The sequence below is a fragment of the Mesoplodon bidens genome, assembly GCF_964165515.1.
Source record: "Mesoplodon bidens genome assembly, chromosome: 5".
Taxonomy (NCBI): Eukaryota; Metazoa; Chordata; class Mammalia; order Artiodactyla; family Ziphiidae; genus Mesoplodon; species Mesoplodon bidens.
This window is the reverse complement of record NC_138161.1, coordinates 133,043,272-133,067,028: the sequence shown is the minus strand read 5'-3', so window position 1 is coordinate 133,067,028 and position 23,757 is coordinate 133,043,272. Positions and strand designations below refer to the sequence as shown.

At 53.4% G+C, this 23,757-nt stretch overlaps 2 protein-coding genes across 2 annotated transcripts; one reads left to right on the top strand and one right to left on the bottom strand.

Annotated features, from left to right (window-relative positions):
* Window positions 1-981: 981 nt before the first annotated feature.
* ZIC4 (Zic family member 4) lies at window positions 982-15,293 on the bottom strand (the record flags this gene model as incomplete). The annotated part of the gene is made up of 4 exons (XM_081235374.1): window positions 15,276-15,293; window positions 12,521-12,605; window positions 5,963-6,580; window positions 982-1,448 (listed from the first exon to the last, which is right to left on the bottom strand). The coding sequence occupies exons 2-4, from the start codon at window positions 12,588-12,590 to the stop codon at window positions 982-984; spliced, it is 1,155 nt and encodes a 384-aa protein (XP_081091500.1). The 5' UTR covers window positions 12,591-12,605; window positions 15,276-15,293.
* Window positions 15,294-20,057: 4,764 nt separating this feature from the next.
* ZIC1 (Zic family member 1) lies at window positions 20,058-23,531 on the top strand (the record flags this gene model as incomplete). The annotated part of the gene is made up of 3 exons (XM_081234913.1): window positions 20,058-21,039; window positions 22,490-22,653; window positions 23,334-23,531. 3 exons carry the CDS (start codon window positions 20,058-20,060, stop codon window positions 23,529-23,531), a joined length of 1,344 nt encoding a protein of 447 aa, XP_081091039.1.
* Window positions 23,532-23,757: the final 226 nt, after the last annotated feature.

The window sequence follows — 23,757 nt, the reverse complement described above, 5'->3', positions numbered from 1 at the left end:
AAAATTTAAAACTAAGACCAACATTGTGCGATTTTTGACAAAGACCATCACAGAATTGACGTGATTCATCCAGACACTGTAGCCTAAGCTGGATCCCTTTGCTGTGGAGGCCTGGCCTCAGTGACATCATTGGCCCATTCTGCACCCCCAATGCCAAGCACCCAAAAGATTCCACAGGCAGCTCCTCAACAACTGTGGGGTGTGAGGAGAGAGCGATTGGTCTGAGGAGGCCTCAGAGCATTGAATCCTAAAGCCCCTTTACCGCTCTTTTGTCTGTAATTCCTGTTGTTTGGACTCCCCTCTTACCCCCAGTAAGTAATGCATACAGAGTAGACAGACAGGCAGACAGATGTCTCTGTGTGCTTGGGCCAGTCTCTGGGGGAGGGGCATAAAATCCCTAGGGAAGATGCTGAACCTCCCCCCTCTTCCCTACCATCCCCTTTATAGAAGCGGTCGGAAAATTTTGCATCTGGGATTTAAATAGCTGGGGGAGGGGAAGTGTAGGGAGGCTCAGGAATTCCCTCTGCCACCTTCCCGCCACAGGAACTTCCGAGGAGGCTCCGACTGGGAGCTGGGAACGGAGTAGGGGTGGCTATCCGGGAGGCCCAGGCCTCGAGGAAAACATTTCCCATTCTGTGAAACACACAAGGACTTTGCGGTGTTACTTTTGCCGACTGCAGTGGCCAGGATTGCACAGAAACTCTCCTAATATGTTTTCTTGTTTACCTTCTGCCTGTCTCTTTCTCTATTTTCTTTACCCCAACCCTGGTTTCAAGCTACCCAGTCATGAGGGCGTCTGGTTGGGGGGGTGGTGCTGGATGTGACTGTAGAATCCATATGGGTACCATATTGATATTTTAAGACAATGGACATTACATCAGCACATTCATTGAGCTCTAACAACTATTAGTGGTGACCTTCCTCCCTTCCTGCCTTCCCTGCTTCCTTCCTCACTTTCTCTTCAAGCCTCAATAACCCGGCCTAGACCTGGCAGTCAGGGTACGCGGAAGCAGCAACCACAGCAGCAACCCTGGTAACGAAGGCGGCGGCGGCGGGGCCAGGTGGCCGCGCGGGGCTTGGGGGCGCTGCGGGGGCAGCAGGGGCGGGGCCTGCGCCCTGACACACGTACCATTCGCTCAGGTCGGCGCTACGCGCCGCCACCGCCGCCGAGGAGGCCACCGGGGGCTCGCGGCCGAAGTCCGACGAGGGAGACACGAGGGCAGACGGTGTGGCCGAGTCGTAGCCAGAGCTGGGCGGCGGCGGCGAGCGCCCGTGCACCTTCATGTGCTTACGCAGCGAGCTGGGGTGCGTGTAGCACTTGTCGCAGCCGCGCACTTTGCACGTGTAGGGCTTGTCACTCGTGTGCACGTGCGAGTGCTTCTTGCGGTCGCTGCTGTTGGCGAAGCGCCGCTCGCAGCCCTCGAACTCGCACCTGAAGGGCTTCTCCCCTGGTGGAGGCAACGCAGAGACATTAGTGCGCGTGGGCTGTGGCCCCGGCTTGGCCTCACTACCCTATCCCAATTTCTCTGCCGTTTTTGGGAAGAGAGCCGCCAAAAAATTCAGAAACCTCTTTCCCCGGCGCCGCAAACCCGGCACCCCCTTTCCCCGCTCAGAGCGCGCCCCCTGAGCTCCCTCCTGCACGCCTCCCCCCTCCCCTTCTCCCGCCGGGACCTGGGGGGAGGGGACGGAGCAGAAGAAACAAAGACTCCATCTTAGTCGAGTTTCCTTCCTGGAAAATCCTGATCCACTCCGGTTGTTTTCCTCCAGATTTTCTCCACCTGGAGCCTGAAGCACCTTTGCCCGGAGAATAGAGTTGACTGAGGAGCTCGCATCTGCTCAAAATTGCTGTTCCAGCCAAATGTCTTTGCTCCCCACTCCCCGCCCAGCGGTCCACCCCAAACACATCCTGGCCCAAATTGTTTCTTAAAGTAGGTTTTGTGCAAACGCCAAAGCGATGGAATAATTTAAGGATGCGCAGCCGATGCACACGGCATGTGCATAATGTGCATTCGTGCTGCAGGGAAAGGTACTCTGAGCAATTCACTTCAGGCGCGATTTTTACGGGGAACGGAGCCCCCTCCCCCTTCCCCTCTACCCCCTGAGGGCAAACATTTAGTAGCATTCTTCAAATCTTGCCTAAACCGTCCGGGATCCCTCCAGATACTCGCGCCGGCAATAATATTTTATTACGCTGCTCCAGCGGCTTCCCGGAGACTCCGCCGCGGAGAGCCGGCTCTCCCAGTCCGAGCTGACTGTGAGAGGTCGAGCGGCCTCCCTAGACCACCCATGGCCCACGGTCCGGCCTCCCCAGCCTGAGCCGAGAAACCGGCAAGGCAGGTTCTGCCCGGGCCAAGCGGGATCCGGGGCCATTCCCTCGATCGCACCCGTGGTCGCGGTGGCTTCAAGATGAGCGCAGCTGCTGCGATCAGGCGAGGCCTGGCTCCGCGTACCGGAGGGCAAGCAGGCAGCCGGGGTAGGCCCGGGAGGAGCTCTGATCAGTGGTGTGATGCCCTGTAGAGCCGCGGGAAGGCGCGAGCGCGCGCTAGGGTGGAAATACTGGCCGAGGCCAGAGTCCCAATCCGGGAGCTCACCGCCGGCTGGATTTGCTAGCGTGTGGGGGAGGAAAGGACCCCAAGAACCCGGAAGCCCAGGTTCCTCTGGAGCTGCAGATGCTAAAGGAAGGAGAGAAAGAAATGACGGGTGCTGCAACAAATGGATGCTGCCGGGCGCCCTGGGTTGAGGGATAGACTACCAAGCGTCTGGCTAAGGAGGGAGAGATGCCCGGCGGGTGGAATGTTGCCTTTGTGGTTGCTTCTCCCGCCGCTTCCAGGAAAGATGGGTGCTTTGGGGCAGGTTTGAATAAACAAAAGCCCCTACTCCCGAGTCCTGTTGAGGCTTAGGCAGAGCCAGAGGTTTGCGCACAACCCTCGCCTCCGCAAGGCAGCGGGTTAGAAGCCCGGAGCTCCTGCACTGCGCGGCCTCTGCGTCCTCCCGCTGCAGGAGTATTGTTAGCACAGTGGAACCCTGGACAGTGCTGGCATCTGCCGTTTCTCGGTACACCGGTACAGTTTTATTTAGAAAAACAGAAAGATGCACAATAAACCCTACGTCCCTATGTGCCCCTCGTCTTCTCCCCTCTGATCCCTGTTAGCATCTGCAAAACTAAAACTTTTCTTCCTCCCTTCCGTCTTTTCTTTCTAAAATCACTTACAAGAACCATGTAATTCAGGACCTGCAAAAGAAAGCAAGATCTGCTACAACAGAGGAGAAATAGAATTTGAGGTTGATTGCCACCCCCCAAGTATCCCCCCCACACACACACTTATCCCATCTTGTGACCGCCTTGTTGGACATTCATGTAAAACAGAAACAATGATTTCGTCCCAGACGAGGTACTCAGACGAAAAAAGCAGGGCCCTGAAGGTGACATGGGCAACCTGGAAGTTCCAAGGCCCCTGGGAGGCCAGGTGAGGCCGCGCCCCCGCGCCCTCCGGGCCTCTCCCCAGCAGCGGGAGGAGCCCCGGACTCCTCGCCTAACTCTGCGCACCCCCCGCCCCACCCAACACGCAGCCTCCCGCCTTCTCCCTCCCACCAGATCTGGGCGCTGAGCCCTAGGTGGGTGGGTGGATGGATGTGGAGAAGCAGGGTTGGGCCGGGACCCCGCAGCCCGCCCTGAGTAGCCTGGGCCTGAGGCTGAGTCCTGAAAGGCCCGGAGTCTTCTCCTAGAGCCTCAGCAGCCGCGAGAGGCCTCTGACCCGGCCCGGCGCCAGGCCCGCCCGACAAAGTTGGCAGTGGCGGGGCGGTTCGACTCGCGCCATTTTCTCGCACTTGTGGCTGGGCCGGGCTGTGCGAGCATTCCGCCCCGGCGCGGTTTCTTCTCCACTGCCTCGGATCAGCCCTACCTCCCTCTACCGACTGCCTGGGAGAGTGGGGCGAGCCCCCAACACAGGGGTCCCGGGAAGAGCGGCAGGCCCGCGTCTCCCTCGCGGCGGCACCGTTGTTCCAGGATTTCTGTGGCCGCCGCAAAGCGAAAGCTTTCGGAGTGGGATCGGAGCCGCTGCCTCCGAAGCCAGGCCCGGGATTCAGATCCCGGAAAATCTCAACTCCTGAGAAAGCAGCCTATTCGCCGCTTCCGCGACTCGAGGAAATGAAACGCCATTAATATTTGAAAAGGCAATTATTTTCCTGTTGAATCGAGAACCGTCTTCATGAATAATTTGTAGTGAGGTCTATTGCCATTTGAGAAACATTTTGTTGTTGTTGTTGTTTTCTCCTCTTTTCATGACTTAAGAGGAGGGTTTGAGGGAAACGCCCGAGCAGGAGAGGCTCTGTAGATTTTTTTTTTTTTAACTCCGGTGATAATGAATCAGGACTGCCAGTGGAAAGGGAAAGGATGCACTTAGAATTCTGTTCTGAATAGACGCAGACCTGAGCCAGCTCGGGCGCACTGAACTTGATTCTCTGCTGTAGGTCGATTGCACTGAGAATTTAACCATTTTCTGCTTCATGGACTTCAAACAGTAGGCCGGCAAAGAGCAGTAAAAGTTTGTTTAAAACCCCCCTGTCATTAAAAATGAGTTCCTACTCTGGCTCAGGACTTCGAGTCTACCTTCGTGGTGCGGGCCGCCAGCTCAATGAATAGGGAGCCTGAGGGCGGCGATCTGGGTCTCACTTCTCTCCTTCTTCCCCTGGATAAAAATCGGAGGGAGGGAGGAGTGGGGGGACAAATGCTTGCGAGAGGTTGGTGGGGGAGGGAGTCCTGGAAACAGCTCAGAAAAACTATACATTTCCGAAATAAAGTAGGAGACTTAAAAGTGGACTTGAATCTGGCCTCCGAGTGTGCCAATGTCCTGGCCAGGGACCTTCCCCGAGACTGAAGGGTTTGGGGGGAGAAGGTGGGGTTTAGCAAGCTTCTTTCCCGGGTAGTGCCAACCTGGGTGAGTTCTTTGACTCTGATAATTGCTGATGTCTTCACCAAGAATAGAGGTGCGTAAGGCAGAGTGCCAGGGAGTAGACGTGGGGCACCAAGCTGGAACTTATTTCATCCTCTGTCTCCCCCATCGGTCCCCTTCTCCCGCACCCAAAATGGAGGAGGGGAGATGTTGACTTCTTAAACTTTGAGGAAGCGAGGGCAAGAAAACCCTAGCTAAGAAGAATACAAACATCCGGCTGCTAAACTAATTAATGTAACTTCACAGGCTGTTCTGGGAAGTGTGAAAACTTTCTCCTTGCAATTGCATTAATTAGAGATGCTTCTGGCCAGAGGAGTTCAACTTTGCAGGCTTTGAGAGGGCTCCTTTTCTTTCTATTAAGTAGAACTAACAGATGTGGTTGACACATGTCCCCATTTCACTTAACAGCTCAGTAAATGACATTTAAGGTGAATGAGTCTCCTTGGGTCTCTGCTAAAGCAAAAGGGAGGGTTTGTGAAACGTCCCGAGTGTGGGTCACCAAGGCTCCAAAACAGGGTCAAAATTAGCCCATGAGACCCTCAAATCCTAAAGAAGTCACTAAGGGCCTGGTGCGCTCTCCGTTCAGGTGGCAGTCAGGTTGTCAGGCTGACTATTGGAAGCGTGTGCCTCACACAATTCCAAAGGGACAGGGAAAAATTAAATTGTTCCTATGTCTTTACAACTTTGGGGAACAGTGCCCTTTAAAATACCTTAAAATCAGATTCCTTAAGCAGGGACCACACATTTGCACACACAGAAACCCGAGCATCCCCTTCGCAACCCCCAGAGCAGAAATCTCATACTATCCTTCCCACACACAGCCTCAGGAAACTTCTGTGATTCTAATTGAAGGACATAATTAATATTTTATGAACTTGGCTCGTGGAAACACCAAAATATCCCCCCTCCCCGCCCAGGTAGAACTTGAGGAAATCCAGCTCCGAGGGCCCGGAAGAGGCCCCCTGACTCCCCAGAGGGTCCGAACGAGACAGACAGTGGCGAATACTGACCTGTGTGAGTTCTTTTGTGTATTTTGAGATTTTCTGATCTAGCAAAGACTTTCCCACACCCCGGGAAAGGACAAGGGAAGGGCTTCTCGCCCGTGTGCACGCGGATGTGATTTACAAGTTTGTATTTGGCTTTAAAGGGCTTGCCCTGGCGCGGACACTCCTCCCAGAAGCAGATGTGGTTACTCTGCTCAGGGCCTCCGACGTGCTCCACGGTGACGTGCGTGACCAGCTCGTGCATGGTGCTGAAAGTTTTGGAGCAGCGGCGCGGGGGTGCGGGGCCGTCGGCCGCCAGCCACTTGCAGATGAGCTCCTGTTTGATGGGCTGGCGCATGTAGCGGAAGAAGGCGCCGGGACCGTGGGGTGCGGCGAGGTTCATGGTCAGGTTCATGCCCCCGTAGTTGTGCAGGGCTGCGGCAGCTGCCAGGGCGTCGCTGCGGGCCACAGGTCCCGGCGGGAAGGGTTCAGGCCGTGCGTACATGTCTCCGGGGAGCCCCAGACGCAGGAGTCCGTTCAAAGTGCAGCTAGGGGAGGCCTGGGGAGGCTGCTCGTGAAAGCCCGGTAACACCGAGGGGCTGGAGGCGGCAGCGAGCTGGGGGCCATGGTGTCCGGAGCTGCTACCTGTTGTTGAGACAAATAGCGCGAGTGAGAACGGGTGGCGAGGGCTGAGCGTCCTACCCGGCCCCAGGGGGCAGGCCCAGCCCAGCCACACCACGGCCTCGGCGGTCAACGCCGGCACCGAAAGCCGGACTGCGGTGGCAGCGATCCGGGCGGACGACGCGAGGCCAAGCGCCTCCACCGCGGTCCGGCTGGGCGGCTGATCGGTAGAGCCCCCTGTCGCTTCATGAGCAGAAGAGTGATGGTGGAGGCGGGGTGGGTGGAAGGGGCAGTGGGGTGCGCAATGCTGAGGCCGTGGGTTGCTGGGTGCCCCTGGGCTCTGCTCCAAAGGGGTCCGACTGGCGCTCCGAGCGCGCTTTGGCGGCCAACTCCCCCGGGCCCTCGGGGCCGCGGCGCCCTGCGGGGGAGTGGAGGTGGGGGAAGTGGTGATGTTGTAGGTGGTGGTGATGCCCAAGAGCCCCGGCCATATATACGAATTTCAGCGCCCAGCTCGGCTGGGAGAGGGAGGCCTGCTGCATCCCGTTCGGGACTCCCCGGAGCTCCTTAGGTCGGGGCGCTCACGCCACCGTCACCTGACAGCGGGGAGGGGAAAGAACAGCCATAGACAACTTCTGCAAAGTTCCCCCCCTCAAGTTTTGGGTTGTGACTTTTTTTTCCTCCCTCTCTATCAGTCTTTAATGCCTACTTGAAATCCTGTACACTACAGAGGCAGCAGCGGGGCGCGTGAGGAAGTGAATAGAGATTCGGGGCCGTGGCCCGGGCCCGCCGAGAGGAACAATCGCCTAGGTCGCCCATTGGCCCGCGTCCCGGTCCGACGTCAGCGATGACAGGTCCCTCAGCACGGGGACACACACACACACACACACACACACAGTCACAACTGCTCCCGTTCCCCTTCCCACCCCCCAGCTCGCGCTTCTACTGCTCATGCGCTCTGACCCGGGCGCGGATTCTTTTCTCTACTCGTGAGCCCCCTCCCCCTTCTCTCCCCGAAAGCTGGGCAGATCTGCTCTGCCTCGCCGCTCTTGGAAGTGAGCGGGGCTGGGTTATGCCTCCATTCCCCACGGCTTTGGGGAGGGGGCGTTGTGCTGCACGTAATGTCCTTCCGGGCAGACCGGGCCCCCCAGCCCTCCTGGGGCCGATGGGCAGCACCCGGAGCGCGGGGACTGCGGCCTGCTTCGGCAGCTTGTCCCGGGAGTCGGGAGGAGGCGAGGGCCGGGCTCCAGGGAGGAAAGGCGGCTGCAGACGAGGAGGCCGGGAGCAGGGGAGATCCTAGGCTAACAGCCCTTGCGCCTAATTTTGTTTTCTCGCTTTTCCAAATTTTCTCGCGTCGCTCAGCTTTCTCGCTCTCGTTCTTTCTCTAGCTCTCGCTCTCAGTTCCACGAAACCCCTGACCACCCTTCGCCATCCTACTCGGATCCTTTCTTCTCCCCTCCCCCTCTGTCTTCTCCCCACTCCATTCTTCCCACTTAGCCTTGCCGGCCCCTCCTCCCGGGTGCCTGGAGCGCCCAGAGACTGGCGGACCCAAGAATCTGGCCCTGAGCCGAGCCCCAGGACTGGGCCGGAGACGGTGATGACCTGGGAGAGGCTGGCTTCGAACCCACACCGCCCTCCCAAGAGGGCCTAAGAATCCTTCCCGCCGCAAATCACACAGACCCGCGGGCGACGGGCCAAAGAAATAAAGGCGAGGGGAGCGCAGCGAGGAGGAGCGGGTCCTCACCCCAGGTCTCTCTCCCACCGTCAAATTGCGGTCCTGAGCTCTGTACCCTGCCGCCGGGCGGAGCCTTTGGAAAAGGGAACTTAAGAATCGTTTCCACTTTGAGCTCCCTCTGGCCACTTGTTGCCCGCGGCCGGAGTCTCTGTCTCTACTCGCTTGCCTGGAGACGAGGCCACGTTTCGCGGCCCAGGCTGTGAAAGCGACCTCGGGCCACGGCCTCCTCTCACGGGATGCCCTCCCGGGCTGCGGGTTCCGCTGTCTGGGGGTGGGGATCGGCCGGTGGAAGAAACCTTCAGTTCTGGACCAGCCGAGTGTGGCATAAACAGGGGCAGTGTCCTTTGTTTGTGCCGACCGGCTAGGGCCGGCTGCATCGCCGGGCGATTTAAAGTGCTGCTGGCCCTCAAGCCTGCGTTGCACTCAGTAGCCGAAAAGGCCAACCTAAGTTCTCTCGGGGCTCCCCGGCAGCCATAGAAAGCACCCTCAAAGCAATGAAAGACTTGGGTTTTTAAGAGAAGTTTGAAGGGTTGAGTAAAAGACCCCGCTCCCCTAGCAGAGGTGAGAAGTTTGGACAGATTACAAGGAGCTCTGATGAAGTTGATTGAGCTGCCCCAGCCATCTCCAGCACCAAGAACTATTCTTAAACATTTCCTGGTCAGTAAATAATGGTTTCTTTTAAATTTTTAAAAATAATTAACTTATTTATAATGGTTGGCAGATTCTTTGAGCCTTTCTTCATTTAATGCATTGTTCCTGGCTCAGTGCCGCAATTTAGCGAGGGATTAACTTCCACAACAATTTTCCTCGGCTTTGACAAGTCCAGGTCTTTTTGCTCCTCCGGCCGGAAGAGCTTAAGCAAGCTACCAATAGATGCTGAGTTAGCATAAAAAAAAAAAAAGTTGAAGGAGAGCATTTGACAGCTGAAGCCCTTCTGCTCTGGAAACCAAGGGCTTCCACACAGCAGTGTTGAGACTAGACTTGGAGGATTTGTCTCCTTTCTTGGCTTTCACCCGTTCACACACTCTCACTTTCTGGGATTTATCCCCTTTGCCCACAGGTGCCTCCTCTCTGTTTTCCTGCCCTGTTTTCCCTTCCTCAAAGCGCTGGTTTCAAGGCTTCTCACCATGCAGGTGTCTTTTGAATGATACAGTTGTCTAGGCAAACCCATGAAGGGTTCTGAAAACAACAAAAACCAAAACAAAAAAACAAACCAGCATATTCCTCTTTGGGACCCCTTGCCCAGCACTTTCTCCTAACCATTCATCAACACAGAACTTAGTCAGCTCCTCCAGCAGCATTGAGGCCTAAGTGAGGGGGCACTGATTCAGTAGTCCAACAGTGAAAATATTTTCTTTCCCATCCGAAAGTTGGCAATCTACAACCTACTGTTCAGGATGTTTGTCAAACTAACCATCTAATTTGGCTTCCATTAAAACTCTGATTTGCACAAAAACGAACCAGTTAATATATACACCGTGACCACACCCGCATCAAAAGCTTTGAATAACAGTACAGAACAGGAGTATTCAAGTTGTTTTAGGTTGTGGACCCTTTTGGAAACCTGGTGAAGCTCGTGAACTTTAATAATCCTGTGCCTTTTGCCCACACTCATAATAGAAGAAGCTATAACATTCCATTAGAAGGTGGTGAAAATAAAGATGCATTTTTTTCCCATCCAAATTTGTGGGACCCCCCGCCCCGAATTCTAAGCACAGACTCCAGTGATAAGAAGCAGAGGTTATATACAACAGACTGTTACTGCACTACACAATCTCTCTTGATAAGTTTACCCTTGAAAAGCTTTGAACATGTGTATGGCTTTTTGTGCCAACAGTGAAAGGGCAGATACGTCTGATTCAGCCAAATTCACCGACAGTAACCTGGCCCCATGGAGCTCCTTCCCAGATGCAGACTTCTTTTGAAGCACTGAAAACATCTGGACCCATCCTGAGTAGAGGCTTCTTGAATAGTCAGGGGTCAGTTGACCTAAGGTCACTAAGGTTGCCTAATCTTTGCAAGTGCCTTGGAGCCACGTGGTTCACACCTTGGTTGGCTGAACACAGCAGTGGGACCAAGCATTCTCCCAGAGGGACATTTCCTCAGGGACAGAGATAGGGAGAAAAAAAAGCCATTTTACTCACTAATATTTATAAACAGGGAACTTTGGATGATTACATAAGGGTCTTCAAGGCGTATCTCTGAAATAAGCCCCAAAGCAGTATCCAGCTAATCACAGATGACAGATGGGACACGGACATCAGTGAGGCATATTTTAGCTTTCAGGGCCATTCCTTTGAGTCTTCCAGGGCCCAGGTAGCAAGGATTCCAGGTTTCATTGACTATTCATTGGGCAGGCTAAGTAGTGGTGTCCTTCAGTGGTGCTCAGAATTTTTCTTTCAAAAGTTATCTCACCACACTTACCCCCAATACCAAATGTTTGGCTGAAGCATTCTATTTCTAACCATGCTGGGGGTTATAGCATTGTGGAATCCACATTTCTGCTTGATTTGCAGAAAAAAAAAAAAGATACATTTGCAGTTCAGAGATCTTCAGCAGAGTTTCAAGAGCCACTGGGGGTTTTCATGGGGGCCTATTTGGAGCAAGTTCCACCACCAGACTCTAAACATCCCTCCAGACCTCGGAATCATGCCCTAAGCACCTTTGTTTACCACAGCTGTGACAAAGCAACATCATAAACTAAAGTAATTTCCTAGTCCTGTTGTATAGAAATATATTTGGTGGCCCTACCATCTGTTATAGCTCCTCATATCACTGGCTTAAGTGGGGGAATGTCTGACTTGCCTTCCTTGGAAAGAAAACAATGGGGGAGATTTCAGATCAATAGCTGGGATATTTTTCCATTTTGATCTTTTCAACAATGCTAAATGATGATTATCTGTTGCAGCTTATTCCAGAGCCAGGATCCCAGAAGCTGAGGGCCACTGCACAAAGTCCGGCCAAGCACAAACCTTGTTGCCTGAATATTGTGCATCTAGGTCTGCAGTCACTTGTTCAATCATTTCTTCCCTGTTTCTGGCCAGGGTACCATCCAAAACAAGGGGGCAAATCCCTTCGTAGGCTATTCACAGACAGAATTCAAGATTCCTACAGTGAGAGTTTGTCTCTAGTCTTGCAGGAGAAAAAAATAACAACTTAAGCCCCAGGAGCCTTCCATAGGTCCATGCCCACATCGTACAGAGGAGAAGGGATCTGTCAGGATTTTGAAGATAAAGGAAGATATGCCTCCCCTCTTCTATGGAAGTTTGGGCTTTAATCATCATTAATGGGAGTATGTATGAAAGAAAATATGCTTGGATAAAATGCTTGGATAAAATTTAATTTCCCAGCAAACCATCATTTGACAAATGATTAGGAAACATCGTTAAAGGATCTTCCAGAACAGCACTGAGGAATTAAAACAACGGAATTTACATAATAACCACATCTCTCTAGAGAATTTGCCATCAAATCATCCCAAAATAATAGAAGAGAGTCATTTCCTAAGTTGTCCATTTAACTTTTATTAAGAAGGTTGCATTTCCTACCAACAAGGGAACACCTTGGAGGCAACCATCAGCTGGTGGTGTAGTTGAAATGAGGGAAACTAGATGCCTGAAAGGGGAAACACCCAACCCTAAATCATATGCTTATTCTAAATGGAATATTAAATTAAATTCTTCACAATGAAGGTATTCCTGACAGAGCGGCTGTCAGTCACTCCCTGTTCAGACACCACATTGTGGGAACATCGTGGCTGCCACATTGCGGAAGGCTGGTGTCCCTGGTAAAGATGATGCATATCATGTAAACCCCATCACCAAGATCAAAGTCTGCTCCTTTCATGTAAGCCAATACATGTCAAACCTCATTCCAATCAAATCGTCCGGAAATGAATTCAAGATGAATATGTCATAGAATAATGTGACAGTGGAACTGCAGAAGGTCAGGGGTGGTTGTTTCAATGAGAGAGTCGTCAAATATTAATTCTAGAATGTCCAGATGAGTAGACATTGAGGGGGATTAGCTGGCTGCTGGTGGGACGTTGTGTCGCTGATTTGTGTGCAAATGCATCAAACACCAAGGTGTTGTTCTAAGTTTCATTGGAATTCAAGAAACACCCCCAAACTCACAACCAACATAACCAAAAGACCAAAAAAACATACAAAAATAACTTCCTACTTAAAAAATAACTTCAGCAAACCAATATTCAAAAGAGGATATTAACTTACTTGACTCTTTCAGGGCGTTTCGGTAAAGCCGCATGCGTTTCCTCATCACCAAAGAAGTCTTGTATCTCATTTTCTGATTTTGAGCCTGTTTGGGAAGAAAAGAGAGACAGTCACTAGTTAAACGATTTCCTACATGCTCGTATGCCAAGACTGTGTGGCTTGAATGTATGAGTGAATGAAAGTGTTGGTCTGAAGAGCTTTTCAGTGTTTTCTTTGACTATTTTCAAATTTGGAAGTGAAAGAAGAGAATTCTGCTGGGAACTACCGATATTTACTGCAAAATAATATATCCTGGGTGATAAAAAATATTAAAAATCATCACTTCCCAACTAGATTTTTATCCGTAACTTATTTGTGGATCTCCCTTACAGGTAGAGCTAAGCACACTTTCAGTCAGTCAGTGTTCAAACATCTCTCACGCCAGAATTTAAACTTTTTTATCTGAGAAGCCCCCATCATTTTCTTTAAGTTCATTAATTAATTGAGTTTAGTGAGAAGGAGGGCTGGGTGTCCTCTGGGAGGTTAGCAGGTTAAAAATTGAGTTGTAAGTGTTGGAACTGATAGGAGAGGAATTTCTTTGCAGGAGTGTAGCTCCTGTTGTGCCCAAGGTGGCGTGGAATCCCTAACCCTCGCATGGCTTCCACTCCTTCACCCATCTGGAAGCCATCGCAGTTGGTTTTTGAAAGTGAATATAAAATTCATCAGATTGGGGTGGGGGGAGATTATTTCTATCAATTGGTCCTGGCTGTCCACATTTTTTAGTTAAGCAGCTTAGAAATAACCCACTCCCACCCCCAAAATATTTGCATTCCTTATCAAGTTCACTTTTTGGATAGAGCTACCCAGCCTTTGGTCATCTTAAAACCTTAAACTCATCTTGGGGACTTCTGCATCTGTCAGGCAAGGCTGAAAGCAGTGGAACAGCCAAACAGAGGCGATTCACCCAGCCCCAAACCTCAATTTGGCCTAGAAAGACAAACAGTCATTGAAAAGGTCTCAGGCTGGACAAACACAGCAAGCTCTCTGTCAATGAGGACGTCTGCCTGTCTTGACACTCCAGCCCACAGAACAAGCAGTTGTTTAACTTGTTGAACCACAGGCCAAATCCAAGTGGGCCTCTGCTATCTCAAAGACTTTCCAGTTCTCTATGCTGAAAGATCTCTTTCTCTCTCCCTCAACTCCCAACCCGGGCTTGAACTAGCTTAGGTATTTTCACCTTTCACTCTCCCTTCTTTTCTGGGTCCAAGCCTGAGGGGTGGGAGTAGGGGTTTAGACTCACCTTTTCCCAGAGGGTTTTATTTATTTTCGATTCTTTCTAACCAAAAGGCATCTGTCCCCAAAGGTAATAAGCTCCTTCCCGCACAAATCAGGAAAGAAAGAAAGCCCAAGTTTGCATTCCTACAGAAGGACAGCGTGCTGGGTGTCCTTGCTCTAAAATTTCCTCATGGCAGGATGTCTGGCACAGGAAAAGTCCTGGTTGGTTGGAACTAATAGAATTTACTTTTTTGCTTCAGAGGGAAATGGGTGTGAGTTTCCCTAAAGACTCTGTCCACACCTACAATGCTGCTTGAGCCCTCCCTTTAAGAGGCCTGGGTCACTTCTATCCCCAGGTCCTGACAGTCTTTTGTGCATTATAAACCCACAGGCATGCAAACAAATGTCTCAGAGGCTGGACTTCAGGCAGGTAACTGGGACCAACCTTAAGCTGCTCCTGTCGCAGCTCCATCACCGGCCTGTGCATGGAACCCGGGTAAATATTTTCTCCTTTGGTTCAAACTCTGACCCCACTTAGCAAGCCAGTCATCTCCCTGAAGGAGGGGTGAGAGAATCTAGGAGCAGCCCCTGGGCCCCTGGACCTGAGATCCTTGCCAACCCAGGGATATAAAAGCCCTGAAAATGCTCAGCTTGGTTTTCCCAAAAGATTGTTCCTGACTTGTCTCCTCACACCAGTCCTGGGCACTGAATCATCAGTCAGGAGCACAACCTGAGCACTTATTGGAATCTGCCTTCTTTCCCTTGAGACAAGAAAAGGGTGCCAATGAGCTTCAGTAATTGACTGTGCTAGGGGAGAGCTATGAAAGTGGGCCAGTGGGTACAGGCAAAAGGCATCATTTTTCTTTTGGGGGAACACCAAGCCTGCACATTGTGGGGTCGCCCTAACAGGTTCAGGCCTGCCCAAGGTCAGAGGTCATCTTCAGCCTGCTTCCCAAGCCAGCGACTTCAGTCCCCGAGACTTCCCCACTGCTCCACACTGATTAAGCCGCAGGAGCGCCGGCAAAGGCCTGCCCGCCTCTCGGCCACGGCTCGGCCGGCGGGGCGGGTGCAGAGCAGGGGCCCTGCAGGTTGTCTGGGAGCTCCCTGGCTAAAGGCAAAACGGCTCCGGCCTCTGCCCGTGGCCTGCTGTCGCCAGCTGCACCCGGAACCTCCCTGGGTCCCCTTCATCGGGCCCTCAAACACCAGGAATTTGGGCTTTGAGGCTGGGTTGTGCGACGGCCTTTTCTCATTCTTCTGTTCCCTAGAGGGAAAAGCTGAGGTTCCTCCAGCCGGGGGCTGAAGACTGGGCGACCTCCGTGTGCCCAGAATAGAATCTGCGTTAGTGGGTCGCTTGAAAGACCAGCCTGGACATTTAACCATCCCTTTGAACACCCCCACCCCGCCCGCAAACTGCCGGCGGCCAGACAGAGGAAGGGAACATGGTGCCTCTTCGCAGGTCGCTCTGAGGCCAATGCTGTCGGAAAAGGGGTAGAAATATGACCTTGAGATCCAAAGGGAGTTTCCTGCAGATGGTGCAGGCCAAGTTGCAGCCCCTCCAACGCCCCTTCTCCATTCCAAAGACCTCGCTGGCTCCCAGCTGTCCCCATGGACCATTCATCAACCCCAAACTTTCCCTTTGGGGCAGTTCTAGCTTTCTTTCACAGCCTGACTCTGCTCCCGCCCCACTTCTCCCTAATTTCCAGGGCCTCTATGTGTCTAGGGTAGTGGCCAGAATCCCAGGTAGCTGCGGCCTTCTCCTTTGAGAGCTAATCGTAGCCCTCGTTTGCATCCGGGAGAAAGAAAGTCAAATCCCAAACCCACAGCCCGCCGCGCGCAGAGAGCGGGTCCCAGTGGTCAGCGTCCTGAGGCAGGACCAGACTGCACGAAGGCGAGGATGCGGGCCCCGCAGCTGACCCAGCCGGCATCCCCAGTCAGGTTGCGGTGGAGAAGCTCCATCCTCTTGCTGCCAGCCGGGGTAGCTTGGCTCCTTTGACCCTGGAGAGGGGAAGCCGAGTCTTTCCCTGCCATCCTCGCGGAGGCAGGACGGAGAAGCTGTCTGCAGGGGCCCCCTCCTGCGCGGGCCCAGCTCACTCGGGGCGAGGGAAGCTCTGGGCCACGACTCCCCTTCTTGGGCCAACGGTGGGGCACCCGGGCGATTTACAAAGAGGGGAGGGAAGGCGGGCAGGCAACAAGCTGCCCTTGGTCCGCGTGCCAGTGGGAGACCCATTCGTCCCCCTTGCACCGCCCCCCAGAAGAAGGGATGGACTCATCTCCAGCGTAGCCTCTCGGCGGAAGGGCCCCCTCCTCCCCTCAGTGTCAGCTGGGTGGGGCCTGTACCCACGGTTGGGGGGCTACGGAGGGAGGGGATGGGGGAAAAATCTAGCTGGGCCTCTTACCCCAGTGGGGTTTGGGTGCCAATGGCCGCGATAAGGGTGCTTCCTACCCCGCTGCTGGGGGTACAGGTCCGGTCTGTCTGCCCCCCGGACTCATGCACTTACCCCGCTCCACCTGTTGCCGGGATCGCCTCATTTCTGCACATCACTTTGAGGTGCCTGAGGGGGACCACAAAACCCTCCAAGCCTCTCTTTTGTGGTTCCAGCGAGGCGGGCATCTTTCATTTCTCCTTTTCCAGCTTTCGGGAAGCAGTTAGGGAATGTATGATGAAGCAGAAATGAGCCGTCAGGATGATATTTTAATGGCTTATATGTCACGTTGGTGCATGTGGCTTTGAACTGGAGCCGCTTGCGTTTCCTGCAGAGAGCGCCGCAAATCCCACTTGATAACTTCTACAACCCACAACTTTTTTTTTTCTCACATTCACTCTTACTCTGTATATTTGGACGCGTTTCCTAAAAATACCCTCTTGTCAAAGTTCCCCTTGGATATTCCACGAACAGGAGAGGAGAGGACTGACTTTTCTTTTTTGAAGAATTATTTTCCCTCTCCCCCTCTCAACGGCGGCTACCCTTCACCCCTCAGGTCCCCTCCCTTGTGTGTGTGTGTGTTTTTTTGAAAGGCAGGAGAGGTGGGTTCAAGATCTGTTCTCCCTGGTGAAAGCAGTACAGCCTCTAGAGAAAGCTTCTCCTTGCAGATAAGATTTTTATAACTGCAGTGGAGGCAGGATCCAAATTTCCCTTGTAGGCAGCAGAAAAGACTCTGAGTGGCTCCGATATATCTTTTTAAAAAACAAAGTATATAACAGTTTTTTTTTTTAAACCACCCCTCAAGCCCCAGCCCTTCGCCTTCATTCCCCATCCTGGTTCCACTCAAAGCTGCCAGGGAATTCGGGGGCTGCTGCACTCAGACTTGTTGCTGGGGACCGAACATTTGATATTTTTTTTCTTTCTCAAATTTCTATTTCCCAGCACAACAAGCGCAAATGCTCAGCCAGCTTCCTTCAGACACCAGGAAACCATCCCAGCTAACAGAAGTCCAGTTTTGAGCAGGGAGAGCCCAGGGAAAGGGCAGCTCAGCTCGCCAGCCCCAAGCGAGAATCTAGTCGATGAAAAGACCAGAAAACCAGAAAGGAGGACAGGCCGACGCTGACCCTGCCTTCTTCCAGCCTGTGCAGCCCGAACAGGCGACTGGGCAAAAAATGTTCATTTTCATTTTCCTCTCGCCCAGGCACTGGTGAGTTTCCTAACGGGGCCGCCTGTGAAAGGATGAGTTGAGGTCTCTTTGTCTGAGAAAAGAGTTTAGGGCTGTGATTCAGCTGCAAAGAAGCCAAATGAAGTTAGAAACAAAGGGCAAATTGAAGGATTCCGACTCTTGGCTTTTTGTGTTTTCCTTACTAGAAAATAATTAGACCTAATGAATATGCAGACGCTTCAGCTAAACCCTCGGCCTGGGCTGCTGGGTTTTAAACAGAGCTGCGGAGAAATGCAACCTTCATCTCCCCAACCCCCCGCATCCTCATGCATTTTTTGAAATGCATAAATGTTGCTCGCCTTAATTGATTGAGTCACAGGGATTTTTTTTCCTGCTTTTAAGTGCCATACTCCTCTACCTTTCAACAATCATTTTAATATATAGTCAATGGCTCTTTGTGGATGGGACAAAAAGCAACTACGCACAGTTGTTGAATAGACTTTGCGCTGGGCAAAGACAGGTTAATCGAGGGCCGCATCGCGAAAACAAGCGGGTGTTGTATGTTTGCACTGAATCCAAATGTCTGCATTTTCCTAACTAAATCAAAGGGAGTGTTATTTCTTTTTCTGCTCACTCATCTGAAGGTAAGTAAATTTTCTCTGGCGATCAAAAGCCTGGTCAGCAACAAAGACCGCGCCCGCTTTTTCCACCGTCCTGGTGTGGCGAGTTGCGGAATTTCAATAACTGTGACAAGGGTGACTGATTTGTGAACTAGAAAAGGTTTGAATGTCACAAAATTTACATTGGTCCTATCTATCGGAGATTTAAATACCAAAAAAAGTATTCGGGGATTTCTAGGGAGCTTTGGGCAGTCCTGAAGAACAATGGCGTGTTGGGAAATTTACAGTTTTACCTGAATGAAAGGGGCCAGGGTTGGGAACAGGAGTGCAGAGAGAGGGGTTAGTGGGGGCAGACACGGGAGACGAGGGAAAAGAGAGAAAAGAAAAGAATAACACAGGAAAGGAAAAAAACAAAAATCGGCAACGATGTTTTCCATTTGCTAAAAAAGAAACACACACACAAAAACAAAAAGCCCTGAACCTGGAAAGTTGGAGCTCTCATCCACCTGTGCTTAGTTTTTGGGGGGAGGAGGGAGCAGGAAGTCTGATTGCTTTGATACCAGTGAGAAAATCGAGGCAACCGGTTATCCTGAGAAATCACATTTCTGGTAAAGAGAAAGTGGTGTGCCTGTGTGCTCCCGAGATCTTAAATTATAAACAGGAGGGGGACGAAGCAAGAGGGAAGCGAACTTCAAAAGGAGCAAATAACAAAAGCCTCCTTTTCTGCCCTTCAAGGCGGGGACAGGGGGAAAGAAAGAAAAGAAAGTTGCTGAATCGGGACATTCTGGAAGTGCCTTAGCTGTGTTTACCAGCCCCATCCCCGCCTCCTGTTCTCGGAGACGCCCGAAGTCGCTAATCGCTCAGCTAAGAGCAGGTCTGAAGAAGGACAAGATAGAAAAAGAGATGGAGAGGGAAAGGGAGAGGGATACGGATAAAGAGGAGGGAGAATGTATATGACTGCGAAAAGGAAAAGAAATCGTGGCAAAAATTTTTTTCGATGAGAAGAGGGGAAAAATTTGGCTAAAAAAAAAGTTGCTACTCCTGGCAGCCCTGTTTGTCAAAAGGGGATGTCAAGCGCTTTACAATACCTGGGATTGATGAGGCGGGCGGGCCAATGAAAGGCGCGCGGCGCCTCGGCGCGCCCTCCGTTGGCGCGGCGGCTGCGGGCGGGGGGAGCGCGGGCACACCAATGGGCGCCCGCGTCGGCAGCACGTGACGCCTCCCCCTGCTCCCATTCATCAAGGGGGGGACGGTGTCGTCCTTTCAATTCATTTATCTGCAGGAATGATTGCTGCTATCAGTCTCGCGCTCACCGCCCGGCTGAGGAGGTGAAAGTTTCTCCCCAGGAAGATAAACCGCAAAAGACAATATTGTGCATGATTTGCGCCTTTTCTTTGGCTTTTTCTTTCTTTCTTTTTTTCCTCCCCCTCCACGCCCCCCCCCTTTTTTTTTTTTTTTTGCAAAAAGCAGAGGGGGGAAAAGGAGAGTGAAGGAGCGAGGAGACGAGCCTGAGAGAAAGGAGAGAGAGAGAGAGAGAGAGAGAGAGAGAGAGAGAGAGAGAGAGAGAAAAGAAAGGGCGAGGGGCTAGTGGAGAAGTGAGGAGGGGCGTACGGCGCGAGGCGGAGAGAGGGCTAGCAGTCGCTGCTCCGGCGCTCACATTCCTCTATGCTACAAATCCGGGAGGAAGTTTTTTTGGGGAGCTGAGATGCTCCATGCCTTTCCCTGGGCAGCCTTGACGCGGGGTCCTCTCGGCAGAGACTGAGCGGCGAGAAAGTGCTAGCCGGGCCGGCAGGGTCTGCTCGGCGGGCGCCGGAGCCCGCCTTGCTCGCGGCCCGCAGCAGTCAGGCTTCCCCGCGCTTGGCCGGGCGGGCGCCCCGGCGCGCCGCGCCGCTGCCTGCGGGCTAGGACTTCGCGAGGTGGGTCGACTCCTCCTCCCTCCTCTTCTTCTTCCTCCTCTTCCTCCGCCTCCCGTTCCTCCTCCTCCACTACCTCCTCCTCCTCCTCCTAATTTTCCCTCCTCGGCGGGCGAGGGTGGGGGGGGCGGGGGAGGCCGGGGCTCGCCCCGAGCAGCCACGATGCTCCTGGACGCCGGCCCCCAGTACCCCGCGATCGGCGTGACCACCTTTGGCGCGTCCCGCCACCACTCGGCGGGCGACGTGGCCGAGCGCGACGTGGGCCTGGGCATCAACCCGTTCGCCGACGGCATGGGTGCCTTCAAGCTCAACCCCAGCTCGCACGAGCTGGCCTCCGCGGGCCAGACGGCCTTCACGTCTCAGGCTCCCGGCTACGCGGCTGCGGCGGCCCTGGGACATCACCACCATCCGGGCCACGTCGGCTCCTATTCAAGCGCAGCCTTCAACTCCACGCGGGACTTTCTGTTCCGCAACCGGGGCTTTGGAGACGCGGCGGCTGCAGCCAGCGCGCAACACAGTCTGTTCGCTGCTTCAGCCGGGGGCTTCGGGGGCCCACACGGCCACACGGACGCCGCGGGCCACCTCCTCTTCCCTGGCCTTCACGAGCAGGCGGCGGGCCATGCATCGCCCAACGTGGTCAACGGGCAGATGAGGCTTGGCTTCTCTGGGGACATGTACCCGCGGCCCGAGCAGTATGGCCAGGTGACCAGTCCGCGTTCAGAGCACTATGCCGCGCCGCAGCTGCACGGCTACGGGCCCATGAACGTGAACATGGCCGCGCATCACGGCGCCGGCGCCTTCTTCCGCTATATGCGCCAGCCCATCAAACAGGAGCTCATCTGCAAGTGGATCGAGCCCGAGCAGCTGGCCAACCCCAAAAAGTCGTGCAACAAAACTTTCAGCACCATGCACGAGCTGGTCACGCACGTCACAGTGGAGCACGTCGGCGGACCCGAGCAGAGTAACCACATCTGCTTCTGGGAGGAGTGTCCGCGCGAGGGCAAGCCCTTCAAAGCCAAATACAAACTGGTTAACCACATCCGCGTGCACACGGGCGAGAAGCCCTTTCCCTGCCCCTTCCCTGGCTGCGGCAAGGTCTTCGCCCGTTCTGAGAACTTAAAGATCCACAAAAGGACGCACACAGGTACGGAAACGGCTGTCCTTGACACCCCTCGTTCCCTATCCCAGGCCTGAGACCCGAAATCCAAAAGTCAGCGGCGGGGGCGCACAAACCCGGCCTCGGTTGGGTCTGGAAGTCAGGTTCCAGCAGGCAGACAGCGAAAGTGTGTGCTGGTTTTTAGTTTGAAGCTTGAAATTCTGGTGAAGTACAGAGAGGATCGGATTAGAGGGATCTAGGGATATAGATTTTTAAATGAGAACTAAAAAAAGGCGAGGAGAGCTGAGAGACAAACCCTGTTTTGCGGAGCCCTTGGTGCGCGCGAAGCCGGGAGAGGTGGCCGGCTCCCGGCGGCGGCGGCAGGGGAGGCGCCAGCCGCTCCAGCTGCATGCAGGCAAATCTAAACGTTTGCTTTCGGCCAACATCCCCTCTCCACGCACCTTAGTGAGGACTTTGCCAAAGGAAGGAGCTGAGGAAATTGGGGGAGAACGGATGAAGGGGCACAGAAAGAAACAAAAATAGAGACAGAAAAGAGGGGGCGGCGATGGTGAAAGGAAGTCAATCGGGCCTGAGGGGGCTTATGCATATTTAAAGAGCCCCGATTTTAGTAGTGACTTGTTTGTGAGCAGGCTTGAGGAGTCGGGAAAGTCAGCAGAAGGTGGAGAAGTCCGTTTTGTCAATTAGATTCTGTGAGGACTTTTCGAAACACCGAATACCCTGAGTTGGCCTTTAAAAATAAATAGACCGGTCGGGAGCAGTTAAAAGAAAAGTTCGCGGCGAGCTCAGGGCTCTAGTGTGGGTCGGGCAGGCCATTCTGGGCCTCTTGGGCCAACAAGGCCGGGAATTCGGTCTGCTTCCCTGTCCCGGTTTGCCCGGGTGATTTCTGAGTACTGCCTTTGGAACTTGGCGTTTTACGCCGGAGCCAGGGAAGAATTTGCGGCGCCGAGCTCTCGGCCCGGATTATCCTATAAAATGTGAGTGTGTATAGGGGTGGGGTGGGGTGGGGGCGGCGACGAGCGGGGTGCGGAGCGTCGGGGAGGGGGTAAGGGGAGGAGAGAAGAGCAAAACAGCAGGAGAATCAGCCCGGAATGTGAAAATTAGAAACCTAGAGCTAGGTAGAAGCTGCCTGAAGTCGTCTGTATAGCCCCGGGCCTAAAAACCAGCAGCCAGACCTGCTGCTACTCTGGGATCTAAAAAACTACCACGACCACTAATAATAATAATAATAATAATAATAATAAAATAATAATAAAATCTGGATCTAGTTGGATTAAGGGTTAAAATAGTTCAGATGTTTAAAATTCCAATGCAGATATATGACTTTGTTAAAGATCCGGGTTTTGAGCTTGCAAAGTGTTAACCCTGGGCCGCTGCCTTTTTAATTTTTGTTTTTATTTTTATCTTTTGTTTAATTTTTTAAAAAGAGCCGCGGGGTTTGTTCTAACCAGACCTCTCTCTTTCTTGCCTTTCGCACCAGGGGAGAAGCCCTTCAAGTGCGAGTTCGAGGGCTGCGACCGACGTTTCGCCAATAGCAGCGATCGCAAGAAGCACATGCACGTGCACACGAGTGACAAGCCCTATCTGTGCAAGATGTGCGACAAATCCTACACGCACCCCAGCTCGTTGCGCAAACACATGAAGGTAATCGCCGCGCTCTCGCCGCCCGCCTTGGAGCCAAGAGCCCGCTCAGCTCTTCAGCCGGGGTCGGGCGGCGAGTGGCAGCCGGGCGGTGGCAGGAGCCGGCAGAGGCGGAAAGGCAACGATTCCTCTCTGCTGACTGGGGCTGGGCAGAGAGGGCGGGGGCTGGAAAAGGAGATGGGGGCACCCAAGACCGTTCTAAATTTACTGTTTAATAATAAAAATCAAAAGAAGTGAGCACTCTAGCAGAGGCCGCGACCGATGGGGAGCCAGGACAGCCCCAGCGGGATGATGCTGACGAAGCTGCGGCCATGGCGGCTTGGCTGGCAGCGTTAGGCAGAGAGTTGGGGTCTTGCACGCGGTCCTGAGCGCTGGCTCACCTAACCCTGAGCAAGCAACGTTCAGCGGCTGCCGTGAGGACCATCTCAGGCTCTGGCCTCACATCCAGCCTCCCCCTCCCTAGATATTTTCTTTTGTTGAGTCCCCGGGGCACTGTCCCTCCCCGGAGCCCAGCCTCTGCAGGGCCGAGGCGGGGCAACCAAGCCCAAGTCCCGCGGGTCCGGCCTCCCTGGACTTCAAGGGGATCCAGGGCTCCTGGGGGAGGCAGCGCGCGGCCTTCAACCCCCCAGGAGGCCGCCGCGGCGGGTCTTTATCTCCGTAAAAACGCGACTTTATTCCCGCAGGTCCACGAATCCTCCTCGCAGGGCTCGCAACCTTCGCCGGCCGCCAGCTCGGGCTATGAGTCCTCCACGCCGCCCACCATCGTGTCTCCCTCCACAGACAACCCGACCACCAGCTCCCTGTCGCCCTCCTCCTCCGCGGTCCACCACACAGCCGGCCACAGCGCGCTCTCTTCCAATTTTAACGAATGGTACGTTTAAAATCAGAAACAAAACACCGAACAAAACCCTATTTAAGAGACTGAGCACACACACACATACAAAATATTACTGAAAGAACCCTGAGCGTCAAAAGAGTCCCCTCCCCACCCCCTAATCCTATTTTTTCTAAACCTGCCGATAGACCCAGGACCGAGTAAGAGAGAAGCACCAAACCTTTACATTTTTTTTTTCTTAGTTTGGCAAAGGCTTGGTAGCCAAGGGGTGG